The 18,616-nt window shown below is 56.1% G+C and overlaps 1 protein-coding gene across 2 annotated transcripts in view; it reads right to left on the reverse strand.

Moving 5' to 3' along the window:
* SHANK3 (SH3 and multiple ankyrin repeat domains 3) overlaps nucleotides 1-17,820 on the reverse strand; it is a 217,480-nt gene extending 199,660 nt beyond the window's left edge. The window contains exon 1 of one of the 2 annotated variants that reach the window (XM_087722598.1): nucleotides 17,502-17,820. In XM_087722598.1, coding sequence (XP_087578724.1) covers nucleotides 17,502-17,564 — 63 coding nt within the window. In that variant the 5' untranslated portion in view covers nucleotides 17,565-17,820. The remainder of the gene's footprint in view (nucleotides 1-17,501) is intronic. The other variant, XM_087722599.1, reaches the window with a different exon arrangement.
* Nucleotides 17,821-18,616: the final 796 nt, after the last annotated feature.

The raw sequence follows: 18,616 nt of genomic DNA on the forward strand, positions 1-18,616 counted from the left end.
AAACAACTAAGCTCAGAGAGCACCAAGGACCCCACATTTCAACCCCAACCCAAGCCGCAAATATTCTCCTTTTTTTTTGTTTTTCAGCCTCTAACCCAGGGGGTTCCCCAACCTGGCAAGTTTAAGAGGGATGGGCTTCAACTCCTAACACCCAACAAAGCTGGCTGGGGAATTCTGGGAGTTGAAGCCTGTCCCTCTTAAACGTGGGCAGGGCGAGGAGCCCCTTTATGCACTTATCTTGGCAGGCTTTTTTAAAGTGCCCATAAATGGGGATGAAGGCAGCGGGCAGCCTCTGTGTGCCCACCTGGGCCACCAAGAACGCTGTTTCCCCAACCCCATCACCCTCTTCCTCCTCGTGGCTGCCCCCTTCCCCTCTGCAGCCATATCAGCCTCTCTGCCTCTGGAAGGGAATGGAGGGCAGTGCCAAGGGGTTTTGTGCTTCACCCCTTCCCCAGGTGCTTAGAGAATGCAGGAGCCGGACCAAGCCTCTCTGCCTGTGGGAGCAGGTGCCAGGGCTCGGCCTGGCATTCCCAGCCAAAGGGGGAAAAGCCCACCCTCCCGCTGGCAAGGCAAGTGGGGCAAGTGGGTGGGTGGGCTAGAACGGCACAGCCCAGGAGGGTCGGGGGGGGGCTACACAGTCACCACCCCCTTTCCCCCAGTTCCAGCACGAGGCCACTTCCACCTGGCCAGCTCAGCACCCCACCCCTTCCCAGGTGAGGGCCCTCTTCCAGCCTAACAGGGTAGGGGGATCCACTGGCAGAAGCCCACCAGAGATAGTTCCCCCCTCCCTCCCCTCCGTGGCCGCTGCTTATTCTGCACAGCTCAGCCGGCCTTTGGATTCCATTCGGAAATCAGCAGAAGTCAAGCTTTCCAGTCAATAGAAATAAAATTAGAAACCAGTGGACCGGACTGGGGAGCAGAAACGGTGTGTGGATCCTCCCACTGTTGAAGGGCTGGTTGGGGAGGAGAGAGAGGCTTCCTGCACCAACAATGCTTGGCCCAATTTGTTTTTAGAAAGAATCGGAGAGGTTTTGCTCAGGGAGGGTGGATCGTTTCCACCAAGGAAAAAACAAAACCTTCACCTTTGCAAAGGGAGCTTTTCATCCAGTTTGTCTTTCTCCCCCTCCCTCTTCCTCCCTCTCTCCCTCTCCCTCGGTCTCTCTGTGTGTGTGTGTGTGTTGGCTGTGTTGCCCATGCCGCTGGAGGAAAAAACACTCTGCACTAGCTCAGGCACTCTCTCTCTCTGTGCCCATCTTTTGCCGCCTGGATGTGTGTTATCTGGGCTGCATTTATTAATGCCTTTAATCTGCCCACTCTGCTATTTATTAAGATATTTTTAAATTACTTTTGCAGTTTGGGCTATTAAACGTGTTAAATAATTAATTTTTAAGTGATGCTGCGATCTGCCAAGAACAGGCTGGTTGGGGGGCAAATCAGAAGCAGAGCCAAGGCAATACAGGGGGAGTGCGGCCCCCTCTCCACCCAGGGCCCCCTCCCGGTGCTTCCTTGCTCCCCCCCCCCAACTGCCCAGCGCGCCCCCTGGGGGAGCCCTGACCTCCGCATTCAGAGAGAGAGAGAGGGAGGGAGGGAGGGACAGAGGGAGGGAGGGAGAGGGAGAGAGAGGGAGGGAGAGGGAGGGAAGGAGAGGGAGGGAGAGAGAGAGAGGGAGAGAGGGAGGGAGGGAGAGGGAGAGAGAGAGGGAGAGAGAGGGAGAGAGAGGGGGGGAGGGAGGGGGAGGGAGAGAGAGAGAGAGGGAGGGAGAGAGGGAGGGAGAGGGAGAGAGAGAGGAGAGAGAGAGGGAGAGAGAGAGGGGGAGGGAGGGAGGGAGGGAGAGGAGGGAGGGAGGGGAGGAGAGAGAGAGGGAGAGAGAGAGAGAGGGAGGGAGGGAGAGGGAGAAAGAGAGAGAGGGAGGGGAGAGGGAGGGAGGGAGAGGGGAGAGAGGGGAGAGAGAGAGAGGGAGGGAGAGAGAGGGAGGGAGGGAGAGGAGGGAGAGAGAGAGGGGAGGAGAGAGAGGGAGAGAGAGAGAGAGAGAGGGAGAGAGGAGAGAGAGGAGAGAGAGAGGGAGGGGAGAGAGAGGGAGGGAGGGAGAGGGAGAGGAGAGGGAGGGGAGAGAGAGGGAGAGAGGAGGAGGGAGAGAGAGAGGGAGAGAGGGAGGGAGGGAGGGAGAGAGAGAGAGGGAGAGAGAGAGAGAGAGGGAGGGAGAGAGGAGGAGGAGAGGGAGGGAGGAAGGGGGAAGGCAGTCCATTGGGCAAGGCCTTGAGGCCCATGCAAACATGTGCCGTGGCCCAGAATGCCCCAGACTGGCCCTTCAGAGGCAGCCTCTGCTTGTGCCTGAAGGGGAAGTCCTGGCTGGCTGGAACGCCCAGAGAAGACCAGGTGGGAAGGGGCTTCTCCAAGATCCATGGCTTCCCAAGAGGGCCTTCTTTCCATCCGTCAGGAGGCTTTGGCCATGGCGAATGAACCACGCGTCTCCTTCCGATGCCACTCCAGGCTCCGGTTCCTCTTTTGCCAATCAAAGGGAATAGTTCTGAATTGAGGGCCCCCTGCTGCTCTCTGAGGTTGGGTTGGTTTTCTTGCGGGCGTTTCATGAGCCGAAGTGGGTAGCATCATCCGTGAAAGTCACCAAGCTCTGAGAACACCCAGGGCCTCGGAGGACCTTCCGGGAGGCCCCCCGGTAACCAATGCAGCAGTGGGGCCATTCAAAGAAGAGGTGGTGTGGGGGGTCGACCTCTTCTCCAGAGCTGCTGAGAGCAACAGATGGAAACCCATCAAGGAGAGAAGCGACCTGCAACTAAGGAGAAACTTCCTAACAGGGGGGGGCAACTAACCAGTGGAACAGCTTGCCACCAGAAGCTGTGGGGGGGCTCCGCCACTGGAGGTTTTGAAGAAGAGATTGGGCAACCATTTGTCTGAGCAAGAGGTTGGACTAGAACAGTGTTTCTCAACCTTGGTGACTTTAAGTCCTGGGGACTTCAACTCCCAGAATCCCACAGCCAGCTATGCTGGCTGTGGGATTCTGGGAGTTGAAGTCCCCAGGACTTTAAGTCACCAAGGTTGAGAAACACTGGACTAGAAGACCTTCCAAATCCGTTATTCTGCCTTCTGCTCTGGGACCTCCTGAAACTGCCCTCAATGCCACACCCAGCACCAGCGGTCGACTCCCATCATAGAATGAACTCAAAGAACACAACGCGAAAACCCTTTTGGAGGCATCCGCTCACTCTACACAAAAACGCACCCAACAAGGGGCCAAATCTCCCTCGCTGGAGTCCTGGGAGAAGAGCCCGGGCCCAAAGGCCTCCCGGAAGACCAGCAGGTGGGAGTCACCTGGAGCTCAGGGGGGAGGGGTCCTCATTCCAATAGGGGGAGGGCAGGCCACAGAGAAGGGAGACTTCCTGGGTCCTGAAAAATGACACAATTTGAGAGGAGAGGAGCCATATCAGCCAAAGGGAAACCGGAAGAGCTTGGGAAACACCCCAATAATTGGGCCTGATGCCACGCAGGGCTTCAGAAGGGAGAACCAGCCCCCCCACTGCTGCCCTGAGTCACACCCGGAAAGAAACTGGCAACAAGGGCGCCTGGCGGAGTAGGGGTGCCGTGTGGGCTCACTGACGCATGCTGGGTGTGTCAATTGCTGGCGCTGCATTCTGACCCAGCTGAAGTTCCAGGCGGTCTTCAAGGGCTGCCCCATGGTGAGCTCAATGTAGTAGTCAATAGCAATAGCAATAGCAATAGCAGTTAGACTTATATACCGCTTCATAGGGCTTTCAGCGCTCTCTAAGCGGTTTACAGAGTCAGCATATATCGCCCCCACAGTCTGGGTCCTCATTTTACCCACCTCAGAGGGATGGAAGGCTGAGTCAACCCTGAGCCGGTGAGATTTGAACCGCCGAACTGCAGATAGCAGTCAGCCTGCAGTTAACCACTGCGCCACCTAGGCTCACTGCGCCACCTAGTCAAGCCTTGCAGTGGTTCGTGTGGGAGTGCCTGCCTGAAGGGCAGCCCAGCCAGAAACCCCATAACCCATGGCTTTTGGGGAAGCACAGGGCAGAAAGGCTGCCAGCCCTGCGAGGTAGACCGGACTAAGACACCAAGGCCCTCTGGGTCAGCACTACTCTCACTGTAACCATCTTTTATGTGTGTGTGTGTGTGTGTATCATTATATTTAAAAGTAACTTGACCTGGTGAATAAATCTAAGACTCCTTTGTCCCTATTTTTTTCCTCACATCGACGACCCTGTGAGGTTGGCTGGGCTGAGAGAGAGAGACTGGCCCAAAGCCACCCATCCCGATTTCATACCTAAGATGGAACTAGAACTCCCCGTCTCCTGGTGATTGGCCCCAAATCCCTCTACTGGCTTTCATGCCTAAGGCAGGAACTAGAACTCACGGTGTCCCAGTGACTGGCCCAAAGTCACCCAGCTGGGCTTTTATGTGTAAGGCAGGACTAGAAACTCACCGTCTCCTAGTGTTAGGCCCAAAGTCTCCCAGCTATCATGCCTAAGAGGGGACTAGAACTTGCAGGCTCCCCGTTTCTAGTGTGGTGCCTAACACGCATGTAGAAACAGCCATGGGTTCTTGAATATTCCCCTCCCCCTGCGTGAACTAGGGAGGGGCTCATCTGAGACCCCCCCTCAAGTTCCTTTCCTGGTCAAGGCTGGAGCCTGATCTGGTTGTTGCCATGGTAGCAGCTCTTCCCCCCCTCCTTCAAGGCCCTTGCCCCCTCCAGCTGCAGAAGGAAGGGGGAGACGTCCTCCAGAGCCCCCACAGACGAGAGAGGAGATACAAGCTCAGAGATGCCGTTTCCTGACTAGGGAAGCCACGGAGGCTCCCCAAGCCAAGGTTGGGAGGTGGTCTTTGGATTCCTGTCCTGGTTGAGCGGCTGGACTAGAAGACCTTCAGGATCCCTCCTAACTCTACCATCTTATGATCCTATAGCCCAGTGTTTCTCAACCTTGGCCACTTGAAGATGTCCGGACTTCAACTCCCAGAATTTCCCAGCAGTGGTTAGGACAGTGTTTCTCAACCTTGTCAACTTGAAGATGTCCGGACTTCAACTCCCAGAATTCCCCAGCCAGCATTCGCTGGCTGGGGAATTCTGGGAGTTGAAGTCCAGACATCTTCAAGTAGCCAAGGTTGAGAAACACTGCTATAGCCTGCTTCCAAGAGTTATTGGAGCTCTGGTTGTTTCGAATGTCCAACCACACAGGAATCTGGGGGGGGGGGTGGGTTCCCTTGGTGTTCTGAATCCCTTCTAGCACTGATGATGCTATTTAGATGGGTCATCAAACGTCCACAAGAAAGCCACCAAGTTCAGAGAGCACTAAGGACCCCACAGTCCCTCCTCCCCCCTCCTTGCAAACACCACTCCCTTCTAGGACTGATGATGCTACTTAGATGGGTCATGAAACGTCTGCAAGAAAACCACCAACTACAGAGATCGCAAAAGACCCCACAATCCCTCCCCTTCCCTTTTCTTGCAAACACCACTCCCTTCTAGCAGTGAGGATGTCCCCTAGTCACTACCTCCTCCTCCTCCCCCCCCCTCCGCCCCAAACACCACTCTCTTCTAGCCTTGATGATGTTCCCTAGTTGGGTCATGAAACATCAGAGTGCTCCAAGGAGCCCACGTTTCAATCCCGAGCTTCTATTAATACATAACTCTGCCTTCTTCTTCTTCCACAAATACAATATAATCAGCCAAGGTCTGTTACTTCTGCTTTGCTGGAGCGAAACGAAGCTGCGAAACAAGAGCTTTGGGGGGGGTGGGGGGATGTGACAAATAGGGAAGGAACCCAGGGCCCCTCTGGAAATAGAGGAGGATGGGTGGAGTCGGGCTGGGGGGGTGAAGCTTTCTGCACGTCCAAGCTCCCTTTGATGCCCCCCCCCCCACCGAAGTCCCTAGATCCTTCCTCCAAGGTGGAAGAGGGGGGACCCCTTGAGACCCCGGTGGAGGTGGTGTCAGCTGGAAGGCAGAAAGACCACATGGATCCCCATGCACCGAGTAGCAGCTGAAGGTGATTTCATTCATGGGCTGGCAAATTGAAAGCACAACGTTACGCAACGCAAAGTGCAGAAGGAAAGAGGGCCATTTAAGAGAGAGAGAGAGAGAGAGAGAGAAAGCTGGCTCAGAGCAACGAATCCTTCAAAGAGAACAAAGTCCAGAGGAACCGTGGAGCAGCGCAAGACCAACTTAACGGCGGACAATCTTCCAAAGTCAGCCAGTGTTTAGAGCCGCGTTTCTCTACCTTGGCCATTTTAAGACAGGTGGACTCCAACTCCCAGAATTCCCCAAACAGCATCAATGAACCTTGGCTTTTGGCCGTCCAAGCCTCGTTGCTCTGTCGGAGGGAACCCCAAGGAAATCCATCCGTTCCCAGCAAGATGGACCCCAGCAGCAGTTTTGGCAGAGAAGCAGAGAAGCCCCAGCCGTGGGAGAGGGCAGCCGGGCCCAAATGAAAGGAAAAGAAGAAAAAGGAAAGGAAGGAAGGAAGGAAGGAAGGAAGGAAGAAGGAAGGAAGAAAGAAAGAAAGAAAAAAGGAAGGAAGGAAGGAAGGAAGGAAGGAAGGAAGGAAGGAAGGAAGGAAGGAAGGAAAAGAAGTCCCAAGAAGCATAAAAGCGGGCAGGAGGCCTGGAGATCCACCACAGAAGCAGACAGAACCCACAGATTGATTTATCTCCAATTAAATCAAGATGGTTACTATATATTCAGTCTAACTGGGCCATTGTAAACAGGCTTTTTCTACAAAGTTGTCCCGTGTTTAAAGTAGTGTGTTTCAGGAGAAGGCGAAAGAGAAGGGGGTGGAGAAGCAGGAAGGGGGGGGGGAGAAGGGAAAGGAGGAAGAAGGAGAAAGAGAAGAAGGAGTGGGTGAGAACATGGACCAGAAGGATGAGAAGGGGAAGGAGAAGGAGGAGGGGAAAGAGGATAAGTGGTAGAGAAGACAGACAAGGAGGAGGAAAAAGAGAAGAAGGAGGAGGGGAGGAAGGAGAGGGGGAGAAGGGGGAAAGGAAGAGAAGGAAGAGAAAAAGAAGAAGTGGAGGAAGAGGAGAAGGAATGGTGAAAGGGGGAAAGTGTGGTTTTCTTCCCTTCCACTGTGGGAAAAGGGCTACCTTTTGCCTTGGAAGGGAACCAGGGTCCTTTCGCCTTTGGGGTCTTTTCAGCCGGGAGCTCTGAGTACTTTGTCTGACCTGCAAATTGAACCAAATATCCCCTCTCTCCCCTTCCCGCAACCTCCAACCTGGAGAGAAACGGTGCATGGACAGAGTGGTTGAAGGGAAGCTTGCAAACAAAACTCCACGAAGAGCTGTAAACTTGACTTAGCCTTCAATCTAGCTCTATTTCCTGCCGTTTTCTCTTACGTCTCTAGTATCTTCATCTTACAGCTTCTTATCCCTTTTCAGATCTTTGCATAATGCTGTTCATCTCCCCAAAGGGAAGAGGAGGTGGGGACATACGCCAGATGAACATAGATAATAGGTATCTGGAATCCAGTAGCCTTCTTTAACGAGTCACCTCATTTTCTGAATTCGCACAACCTGCTCCTGCTCCCTCCAAGCCACCTGGATAGGAATCGACCAGGTTTGGGGGTGTTGCGTGTACATTTTTAGCTGACCTAGCTACAAAGACATCTGGGTGGCCACAAGAGGGCAGTGAAGATGCAGCTTCTGGTTAAATTTGCTGCCATCTAGTGGTGATTCAGATTTTGGCCCCGTGAAGGTATGAATCAGCCAGAGACAGAAATAGATCTGGATTTGGAAGCAGAAGGGAGAAAATAAAGAGCAGTGTTCACCCTGGAACAGACGGTGAATAAACCAGCTCCGTCTTTAGTTCTTCCTCCTGAGACACAGCAATTGTCCCATCATCTCAATTCTTGTAAAGTTCCTCATCAACACCAGGTCTTCAAGAAAGTCTGGGCCCTGAAAACTCTTATTTTTTTCTTTAAAAACTAGGATATGTTAAGTATATTGATATGGAAGCGGAAATACACCAATGAGAGGAAGAGTGGGAAACAGAAGAGAGAAGAAAGATGGGAAGAGAGGGATAGGAGAGAGGGGAAGGGGGGAAGATGAGGAGGATAAGGAGGAGTGGAATGCAGAGAGAGGAGAAGGAGAAAGGAAGGGGAAGTAGAGTAGAAAATGATGGAGGGAAGACAGGATGTAGAAGAGTGGGAAGCAGAGGAGAGAAGAAAGATGGGGAAGAGAGGGATAGGAGAGAGGGTAAGGGGGGAAGATAGGGAGGATAAGGAGGAGTGGAATGCAGAGAGAGGAGAAGGAGAAAGGAAGGGGAAGTAGAGTAGAAAAGGATGATGGAGGGAAGAAAGGAGGTAGGAGAGAGGTAGAAGAAAGAGGTGTATGGAGAGCAGAAGAGCTAATAATGGGTTTTTATCTTTCTGGGCGTTGATGACAAGAGGAACTGATGTAATTACTACTTAATACAATAGGAATATTGGCTAAGTAATAGTATACATGTGATTGTATGTTATGAAAATGGAAAATAAAAAAGTATATTAAAAAAAAGAAAGTCTGGGGCCCCTCAAGCCCCCAACTCAGGCCGGGAGTGGGTGGGTGGGGGAGTCGGGTGGATAACGAAGAGACAACCCCTTCCCCCGGGCTCCCTCCTCAGGACCTTTCCCAGAGCCAGATTGGGGGGTGGGGGGTGGGGTGTTTCCTGGCAGGGAACTCTCCATGGTCCTGATTGTTCTGGCATCTGCCACTCTCAGCACCCGTCCTCCATCGGTTTCTGCTTTTGATTTATATCCTTACACATTTACACGGTTGGCCGCCTACCAAGGCACCCTGGTAGCAATCAAAGACTCACCCCAGAAGCACCCTCCATTACAGGGATAGAGTTGAGCCCCTAAAAAGAAAAGTCCCCCAAGAACAACATTTGAGGGCTTTCTCCGTCATCCAAGACATGGTTGACCCAAAGGGGATTTTTTTCCAAAAGGCAACTGGACTTTCTTTTCAATTCTCATCCAAGAAGAAGCTTCTTCGGTTCTCAGAACGTCTTGGATGAGAAGCGAAAGGTCTTCCAGGGAAAAACAAAGGGAGCCCCCTGGACCTTTGGGGTCTCAATAACAGCACGAGAGAGAGAGAGAGATGCCTGCACCCACACGGCAGCTAAGACCCCCCACCCCAGTGCCCTGGAGATTAGCCAGGACCTTTTCAAAGGCTAGTAGTTTGGGGGGTTGTGCATAGCTCAGGTTAGAGGCTGCTCCACAAGGCAGGCATCAAAACAGACATCCATCCCAGGAATAGGACAGGACAGTACAGAATATAGAATAGAACAGAATAGGAGCTGGAAGGAACCTTGGAGGTCTTCTAGTCCAGCCCCTTGCTCAAGCAGGAGATCCTATTCCATTTCAGACGGTTGGCTGCCCAGCCTCTTCTTGAAAGCCTCCAGTGATGAAGCTCCCACGATTGCTGGAGACCAGCCGTTCCACTGGCGAATTGTCCTCACGGTTAGGAAGTTTCTCCTTAATTCCAGGTTTCCCTGAGACCTGGAGCAGGGGAGGGTCTGGCTGTATTTATCACCTATAAAGCCCTTCATGGTACTGGACCTGGGTACTTGAGAGACCGCCTACTGCCAATGACCTCCACTAGACCGATACGATCGCATAGATTAGGCCTCCTCCGAATTCCATCATCCAGCCAGTGTAGGCTGGCAACTACCCGGAGGAGGGCCTTCTCGGTGGCTGCTCCGACCCTCTGGAACGAACTCCCCGTGGAGATTCGGACCCTCACCACCCTCCAGTCCTTCCGCGCCGCCCTAAAGATCTGGCTGTCCCGGCTGGCCTGGGGTTAAGATTCTGACCCCACTCGAATTGTGTGACTGTTGTGTTTCTTTTAATATGTTGTATTGTCCTTATGTTAGAAATTGTTTGTCCTCCCCCCCCCCTTTTTGAACTGTGAGCCGCCCTGAGTCCCCCCCAGGGAAAAGGGCGGCATACAAATAAAGGGAAAATGAAATGAAATGAAACCATTGGATTTCCTCCTTGACGTTTCTTTCCGACGCAGTGAAAAGTTCAAGCGAGAGGGGAAATTAAGACTAACTCCACGGAAGAACTAATTCCGGTCCGGGCTGATTCCTGTGAAAGTTGGGGCCGATGCAGAAGGCTACATCTGCCGGCAATCCCCTTCCCTTGTTCCTGGAGGAAGAGGACGCCGACTTTCCAGTGCTGCAGAAACTCTCTTGACCCCCCCCCCCAACCTGGCTCTGAGAAGATGGGCTCTCTCTCTCTCCAGGAAGGAATCCCCTCCGTCAGCAGGAGGCCGCCCGCGATGGCCATCTTGGAACAGATGGCGGCTCATCAGTTCCACCATGTAATCCATTTGCTCCCTGATTTAGAGAGCTCAGCGCCAAGCCTTGGTGGCTCTGCCAGCCACGTTGGAAGCCGAGTCTCATTTCGGCAGCTGCACCGGGCAGAAGAGAAGGGGCTGCAAGCAGAGGGGAGGCCAAGGTAACGGGTGGTCTTCTGGGGAATCATTTGGGTGAGGGTGGGGGGAAGGATGTTGAGAAGGTGGCGGAGAAAAAGCTGCAGTGGGAACTAGGAGAAGCCCATTATTCAGGCCAGTGTTGCCCTTTGAAGATGGGGGCACTTCAGCTCCCACAATTCCCCAGCCAGCTTTGAATTCTGGGAGTCGAAGTCCACCCTCTTCAAAGGGCCAAGACTGAAGAGCACTGATTTAGATCACTTTCAATCTGGGCCCCGTTGGTTCCTCTGATGCAAGGTGTTCAACCTTGGCAGCCTTAAGACTTGTGGACTTCAACTCCTCCCAAAAAGAGGGACCAAGAGGTGATGTTGCAACTACTATCCTTCTTTCTAGAGCAGTGATTCTCAACCTTGGCCACTTGAAGATGTCTGGACTTCAAGTCCCAGAATTCCCCAGCCAGCGAATGCTGGCTGGGGAACTCTGGGAGTTGAAGTCCGGACATCTTCAAGTTGACAAGGTTGAGAAACACTGTCCTAATCACTGCTGGGAAATTCTGGGAATTGAAGTCCGGACATCTTCAAGTGGCCAAGGTTGAGAAACACTGTTCTAGAGGACCTTTAAAAACCACCAGCACTTCCTCCCTTTTCTCACCACTCCAAGACACAGCGCCAAAAACAGCCCGATTCTCCCCTCCGACTTCACTGCCGAAAGCACTGCGCACACCTCCCAGTTCTCCAGATGGACGGAAGGGGTCAAGTGAGGTCATGGAGCCTTCCCAGCATCCCGCAAGGAAAGGGGCTGGGGGAACCTCAGGCAGCACTTCCAAAAACCGAACAGGTTGCTCCAAAGTTAACGGAATAAGAGTGTTGGAAGGGACCTTTGAGGTCCTCTAGTCCAACCCACTGCTCAAGCAGGAGAGCCTCTCCCATTCCAGACAAATGGTTGTCCAAGTTGGGCGTTGCTGCGCTCCAGAAAAACAGAGGCTTCAAGGCTTGAAGGCTACCACGTTTTGGGGATCCCCTTGTTGGCTGTTCTGGAGTTTAATCTCTGGTCACAAAACCGGCACATGGGAAGCCCACCTCCTTACCAAAACACACCCCTCTTCTGGGACTGCTGTGGCCTGTCGGCTGCTGGTCCCCCTTCTGAGAGGAGGGAGGGAGCAAGGGAGTCAGGGTCGGCATCAGGGCAACCTGAGGGGTCTGAGGAGGAAGAGGGGATGGAGCAGGCAGAGAGAGAGAGAGAGAGGGTGGGGGAGAGGGAGAGAGGTTGAGAGACAGAGGCAGAGCCTGGGCCACCCATCAGCCCTCAGATGGAGAGTCCACGGCCCCCAGGTCTGGAGGTGGCTGATGAGGAAGAGGAGGGGGAGCTGGGTCCAGTGCCCGATGCCTGGATGCACAACAGAAGGCAGAGGAGAGGAGAGCATTGGAAATCTATGGGCCGGTCCTCGTGATGGAAGAGCCACTGCTGCTAGCGAAGCCCCACCTTAGATCTGGGGATACCAGGCAACGGGCGGAGATGAATAGATGTGGCAAACGGACGGACTTGTTAGGCTGAGAGAGAAACGTTTTGCCAGGGCTGTGGGTCTGCCTAATAAAGGGGTCTTTTGAGTTCACGTCAGAGGGTCTGTGGTCTTTGGGAAGCTGAGCAGGGACAATAGCTTGACAATGAGCTCACCCGATGGGTGGGATTGGCATCTAATGCCATGCCACGAAATGCCAGTCTAGGTTAAGATTATGGCAGGTCTGCTTACCCAATGCAGCCGCTCCGTATTTCCCTGGCTGATTCAGTACGTCGTGTGCGTAATGCGAATGCTTTGGAGGCCGGCACTGTGCAAATGCGCATACATACATGCTGACACCCCTGTATGTGTGCGTGTCAACAAGCCAAGATGGCAGCCACAACCATGGATTGGCAATCCCGCCCCTCTTTAAGGGGAGCATTTGGGGAGGGCGCAAAAGCTCCCCCTCCCCGCCTTTGGCAAGTGGAGTGAAACTCGCCAGCCGTTCCCTCCTGGAAACCAGGCGTTTGCTGTCAGGAGAAGCGGCTTGATGGGTTTTCTGGGGTCCCTGGCTGCCTCTCCATGGGAACGGGCGTTTCTAGACCCCCGAGCGGGTTTTCTGCTCCCGTCTCGGCTCCTTCAGATGCCTCGCTCGGCTTTCATCGAAATGCAGGCGATAGATCTGGGCAGAGGTTCTGAGGGCCCAAAGCGGAAATTTCTACAATCCAGTCCCTTGTCTGGAAGATGAATAACAGAATCACAGAGCTGGAAGGGGCCTTGGAGGTCTTCTAGCCCAACCCTGGGGCAGGGCTCTCCAACCTTGGCAACTTTAAGACTTGGGGACTTCAGGCAAGGCTGGCGGAGGAATTCTGGGAGTTGAAGTCCACAAGTCTTAAAGTCGCCAAGGTTGGAGAGCCCCAGGGAATTCCAGACAAGTGGGTGTCTCTTCCTGAAGGCCTCCAGATATGGAGCCCCCACAACCTCTGGTGGCAAGTCGTTCCACTGGTTAATTGTTCTGACTGTTAGGAGGTTTCTCCTTAGTTCTAGGTTGCTTCTCTCCTTGATTAGTTTCCCTCCGTTGCTTCTCGTTCTACCCCCAGGTGCTTTGGAGAAGAGGTTGAGCCCCCCCCTCTTCTCTGAGGCAGCGCCCCCCTCCCCCAATACTGGAGGGCTGCTATGATGGAGACTTTGGTTCCCCAATCCCTCCGTTGGGGGCTTTCCTTGCCTCCCCCCCTCCTCCTCCATGAAAATCTGCGTCTTCCGTGGGGCTAGGATGTTAGGGGAGCCCCACACACATTTCCAAGTGTTTTCAGGTTGCAGTGTTCAAACGCCTCTTAACTGTATTTTGGGTGGCTTTAGACTGGTTTTCATGAATTCAGTTTCATGCGTTGCTTGCGGATTTTGCCCAGGGTGACAAATTTTCTGAACAAATGAATAGATAAATAAATGCATAAATAATAGGACTCCACTCCCTCCCATGGCAACGTTTGCCACACGCCCAGAAGATCCTCTCCTCTCGTAAGGCTTTGAGGCTGCCGAGCGCAGCTGGGAGGAAGGCCCGTCCCCCCCTTCAGCAAATGGCATCTCCCTACATCCCTCCAAGAAGCACCAATCAGGCCGATATCCAACAGGGGCGGTTAAATAGTTCTAAAGGAACCACAAACAGACTCAAAGGAAAAGGCCCCACCGGCTCCTCATCACTCTCTCTCACACACACACTCACACACACACACACAGACACACAAAGACACACACACGAGTCAGATGGTCTGCCTCTAAATATGGAGGCTCGGCTGTGCCGTCATGGCTGGCTGGGTTGACAGCCACCTGCTCCAAGGGGGCTCATCTAATTTAAATTTGTAATTGGCTTAACCTGCTTCTATGCCACACAGGAGAGAGTATGATTAAAGGAAGGGAAGAGCAGGCGAAGAGAACAGTAGCTGCGAGGAGCCTCCCACAGGCCCAGCACAGGGAGACCGAAATGAAGGCCAGCAGCCTGGACCCCTGGCAGAAGTCTCAGCCAGCAAAAGACCCCAGGCCCCCCAGGAAGGGGAAAGAAAGAGAGAGAGAGGGGGAGGGAGGAAATGAGAGGGAGGAAGGAGGGAAGGAAGGAGGGAAGGAAGGAGGGAAGGATGGAAGGAAGGAAGAAGGAAGGAAGGAAAGAAGGAGGGAGGGAAGGAAAGAAGGAAGGAAGGAATGAGGGAGGGAAGGAAGGAAGGAGGGAGGGAGGGGAGGAAAGAAGGAAAGAAGGAAGGAAGGAAGGAAAGAAGGAAGGAATGAGGGAGGGAAGGAAGGAAGGAAGGAAGGAAGGAAGGGGAAAAAAGCCAGTTACAGCCCAGCCTGCAAGCTGAGCCAGAAGACCAAGACCCCCGAGGGTCTCCTCCAAAGAATAAGCCAGCCTCCTGCCTGCTGCACCTGCCCCAGAGGTCCCACTGCAGTTTTTGTGGCAGCTCATCGGAGCTTCAGTGGGGCGGCCTTTGAACTGATGGTGCTGCTCTGTTCTTGCCTGGGTGGATCAGGCCCACTTTCTTGCCCCCCCCCCAGGAAGCCCCCCTGCCTGACCGCAGCCGGAGGAGGCCAGGGCAAAGCAGGGCTGACTCCCAGAGCTGCCCCCCCTGCTTCGGCACAATGCCTTCCCCAAGCGCTGGAGCTGGCATGGACCGTAGAGGTCTTCTAGTCCAGCCCTGGAGGAGCATCCTCTGTTGGGGGGGGGGGGGGGGCTCCAGGGAAGGAGGGACCTCGAGGGGTGGCTGGCAGCTCCTACAGACCGGGGGGGGGGGTTCCTCCAGAGGCCTGGTTGGGATCTGCTTCCTGGCAGATCCTGTGGACTCAGCCAACTCGACAGCAGTGAATAAGCCACAGTTATGACAGTCATGGTTTACGTCCGCTGTGCCCCCCGGCCTACAGGCTCATCTACCTCCCACCCGGGGTGCAAAACGGACTCTGCTCCCAGCCCAGAGGAAAGGGAACCTCCCGGCCTTGGGGACGGCTGAGAAGATGCCGGCTGTCCTCTGGATGCGCTGGAAGAGCTTCCGCCCGGAGCCCAAGAGGCAGAGGAGGGCCACCCTCTCCTGGCTGCCAGGTGCCATCGGGCGGCCTTGTCACCTGGCTCCCTCAGGCGGAGGAAGGATGGCGAGAGAAGCCCCCAGCAGCCCCCCTACCCTTCCCACCAGGGCATTTCCCCCACCATTGGTCCAAAGAGGGCCCTGGGGGATTGCTGGAGGAGATGGGAGGGAAGGAAGGAAGGAAGGAAGGAAGGAAGGAAGGAAGGAAGGAAGGAAGGAAGGAAGGAAGGAAGGAAGGAAGGGAAGTTGGGTCCAGAGGTAAAGACCTCTGATGTGCAATCCCAAAGCCCCGCCCCCTTTCTCTCCCACACACCCCTCCCCCACTGCCTGAGTCCCGAGGAGAGCAAAGGGTCCCAGGGAGGGGAGGGAAGGGAGGGGCTTGTGGGCAGCGTCTCCACCCAGGCCCTGACCTTCCCTCTGCCCCCTCCTTGGCCAGCCGGGACGCCTGAGAATGGCCCAGAGGAAGGCAAGCAGGCCCACTTGGAGGTTGAGAGCAGTGGGGAGAGAGCGGAGCGCAGGGGGGGGGGTCCCCTCCCCAAAGGCTGCCCAGCCCTGAACAGAGAAGGGGACCAACTGGCCTTCAGGACCCCTGAATCCCAATCCTGGGAATCTCCAGCCCCCTTCCTGGACAGGTCCCAGACCCCCCTTTCTCCTCCCCCCAGGCCCTCCCTTCTGTGGAAAGCTGCCTTTTGCAACAACCACCCCCCCCATCTCCCCTCCCCAATGGTGACCTAGCCAGACCGTCCCCCATTCCATTCCTTCAGCGACCGGCCAGGCCGAGCGAGGAGTTTTCCCCTTGCAGAAATCAGCATGCTGAGACTTTGCCAAACCTCCCAGGGCAGCACATCACGACCGAGCGCAGAGGCCCAGGGACTGGGGGGGGGGTGTGCTGCTGGAATTCCTGCCTGCCCCCCTTCCCCAATTCACCCATCCAGGCGGAGCAGCCGGGAAACCACAACCCCCAAGCCCTGCAGACCCCCTCGGAATGTCCTCCTCTGGAACTCGGCTCCTGAGCCCAGGCAGCGGAGGAGTCAGCTGGAGAAAGGAGGGAGGGGGGGGGGTACAGGAAGACCCGGGTGGGTTCCGCTTTCTGCCGACTGGCTGCCTCGGGCTGGGAAGGGCTGGGAGGACGGAGGGGCTGGGAAGTTGCTCCTGTCCTGGAGGGAGACCCCCCCCCCCGTTGAGCCCCCAGGGGGTCTAAGGGGCAGGGCTCCCCTCCCCAAGCAAAACCAACAGGTGGCCCAGGCAATTGTGTCCCCACCCAGACTGGGGGCTTCAAGATTTCTCTCATACCCCCCCCACCCCATCAATCAACCTCCAGCCTGGGTTCCTGGGCCCTTCTAAGGGTCTCCAGCATCTGCTGGGCTGGGGGCACACACGCACACACACACACACACACACACAGAGACGAGAGAGAGAGAGAGAGAGAGAGAGAGAGAGAGAGAGAGAGAGAGGAGAGAGAGAGAGAGAGAGAGAGAGAGAGAGAGAGACCCAGAGCACTCCAGCTGCAGCCTGTGAACAGCCCCTTAGCCCCCCAGAACTGGGGTTCAAACTTCCGAAGAGACCACCGAGAAGGTCCCCAACCCTCTTTGCTTCTTGCCCCAGAACTCCCCGGTTCCACCTTAGATGCCCGGCCCCACAGAGATGGGACTCCTCCAGGCCCCCACAGACCCAGAGCGACGAAAGGCCTCCCCACACCCCACACAGCAGGGACGTCTTGCAAAGCTCCAAGAGGCAAAGGACCCTCCGTGGCCCCTGATACCCCCCCCACACACACACCCCTTGTAACTGGAGCCCACAGACCCTCCCTCCAAATCCTAGGCCCTTCCAGAATACAAATCCCATCGCTCCTGGCCAGCATGCCCAGTTTCACGTGCCCCCTTCTGGGACTCCTCTCCAGCTTCAAAGACCAGCCTGCCCCCACCTTTCAAGAAACACCCCCAGGACCCCTTAGGCAGCCCCCTCCCCCCACGCCTCATCCTCTTGGACTCTCCGACCCACCTTGGCTGCTCTAACCTGCCCAGCGGCTACCAAACCCCCAGCAAGCAGCAAGGGGTTTTTTGGAGGGAGGGGCGGACTTCTAGATGGATGAGCCCTCCCCCCCTCCATCTGTGGCTACATGCTGCCCCCTCCCCAATTCTTCCCAACTCCGAACCATCAGCGGGGGGCGGCGGCGGGAGGGGCCCCTCGGCCCGCATTCAGGACCATCCCAGCCTCTGCAGAGTTGAGGGCGGGCGGGCGGGCGGGAGGCGGGAATCCTGGGGAGGGGGCTGCTGCGCCCCTCCCCCGGACTGCAGTTGCGTAAAAGTTTAGCCAGCAGCCATTCCACAGGCGGGGATGCGGGGTGGGCTGCACCCCAGGGGCCCCTCCCGCCCTCCCTCCCCCGGGCAGGGGACTTGCGCCCACCCGCTCCGGGCCGGCGATTGCGGGACGCGCACCTGGGCCCGGCCGCAGCGCCCCAGGCGCGGCCCGCCGCTCTCCGTGGTGCTGCGCGCCCGACTCACCGTTTGCTGGAGGTCCGGGATGCCGATGCGCAGAACCAGGGCGTTGGGAGCTGGCTCGTCCATCCGCCCTGGCGGGGGAGAGGCCGACGTCTCGGAGGAGCAAGGGCCGGGGCCGGGGGCGGCGGCGGGAGGCGTGATGGTATCATACAGGGTCTCCTCCCTGAGGCTGCTCTCCGTGCTCCCCCCAGGATCGCCGTTCACCACGCCGGCCTGCTGCAGCTGCTGGCAGCGGTGCGGAGACTGCTCGTCTTCTTCTTCCTCCTCCTCCTCCTCTTCCTCCTCCTCCTCTTCTTCCTCTTCTTCTTCCTCCTCCTCCTCTTCCTCCTCCTCCTCCTCGTCCTCGTCCTCCTGCTGCTGCCGCTGCCTCCGCCGCTGCTGCCGCCGCCGCCGCTGCCGCTGCTGCTGCTGCTGCTCCGGAGACTCATGTTTGCCGCTGGCTGGGCTGAGAGGCATGCTCTGCGCGCCGGGGACGCGAGCCTGAGCGCGCGCCTGAGAGTGGGCAAGGGGGAACGGGCAGCGCGGCTAGTGGGCGCACATCAGCCCCTGGCCCGGGGGACCGGCCGGAGGGAGGGGAGGGGGCTGCCCACCGGCGGGGGCAGGGGGAGCAGAGAAGGGGGGGGGAGGTTGTGGAGGTGACAGGGAGCCCAGGATTGTGCGTGGGAGGGGGGGGAATGTCCCATCGCAGGAGAGGGGAACACAAAACAGGCACATTCCGACCCCAGAGAATGGGAGAGAAGAGGGAGGGGAGAGAGAGAGAGAGATTGTTTAATAATGGTCAATGACCTCCCCCCAAAAACTTTTCAGAAGTCCCAACACCCCCCCCTCCCATGAGGGAAAATGGTCTGGGGTCCAGCCAGCAGCCGCTTCCTTTCCCCCCCTGCCCCAAAGGCCCTCGAAGATGCCATCCTGCAAGGTGGCAAAGAGTTGCCGAGATGCCACCAGCAGGTGCCCTTCGGCAAGAGGTCCCACTTGGCGTGGCCCCATCCCCCGAGGATGCCAGGGCCTCATTCATCTGAGCATATGCTGAGGGTTTAACCTCGGGCAGTCTGGCTTGGGGTTGGACTAGAAGGCCTCCAAGGCCCCTATGATTGTATATGTCGCTGGATGCCCACCAC

Source organism: Thamnophis sirtalis, unplaced genomic scaffold (genome assembly GCF_051295495.1).
Source record: "Thamnophis sirtalis isolate CommonGarterSnake01/CBP01778 unplaced genomic scaffold, rThaSir2_p1.2 scaffold_9, whole genome shotgun sequence".
NCBI classification, from domain to species: Eukaryota; Metazoa; Chordata; class Lepidosauria; order Squamata; family Natricidae; genus Thamnophis; species Thamnophis sirtalis.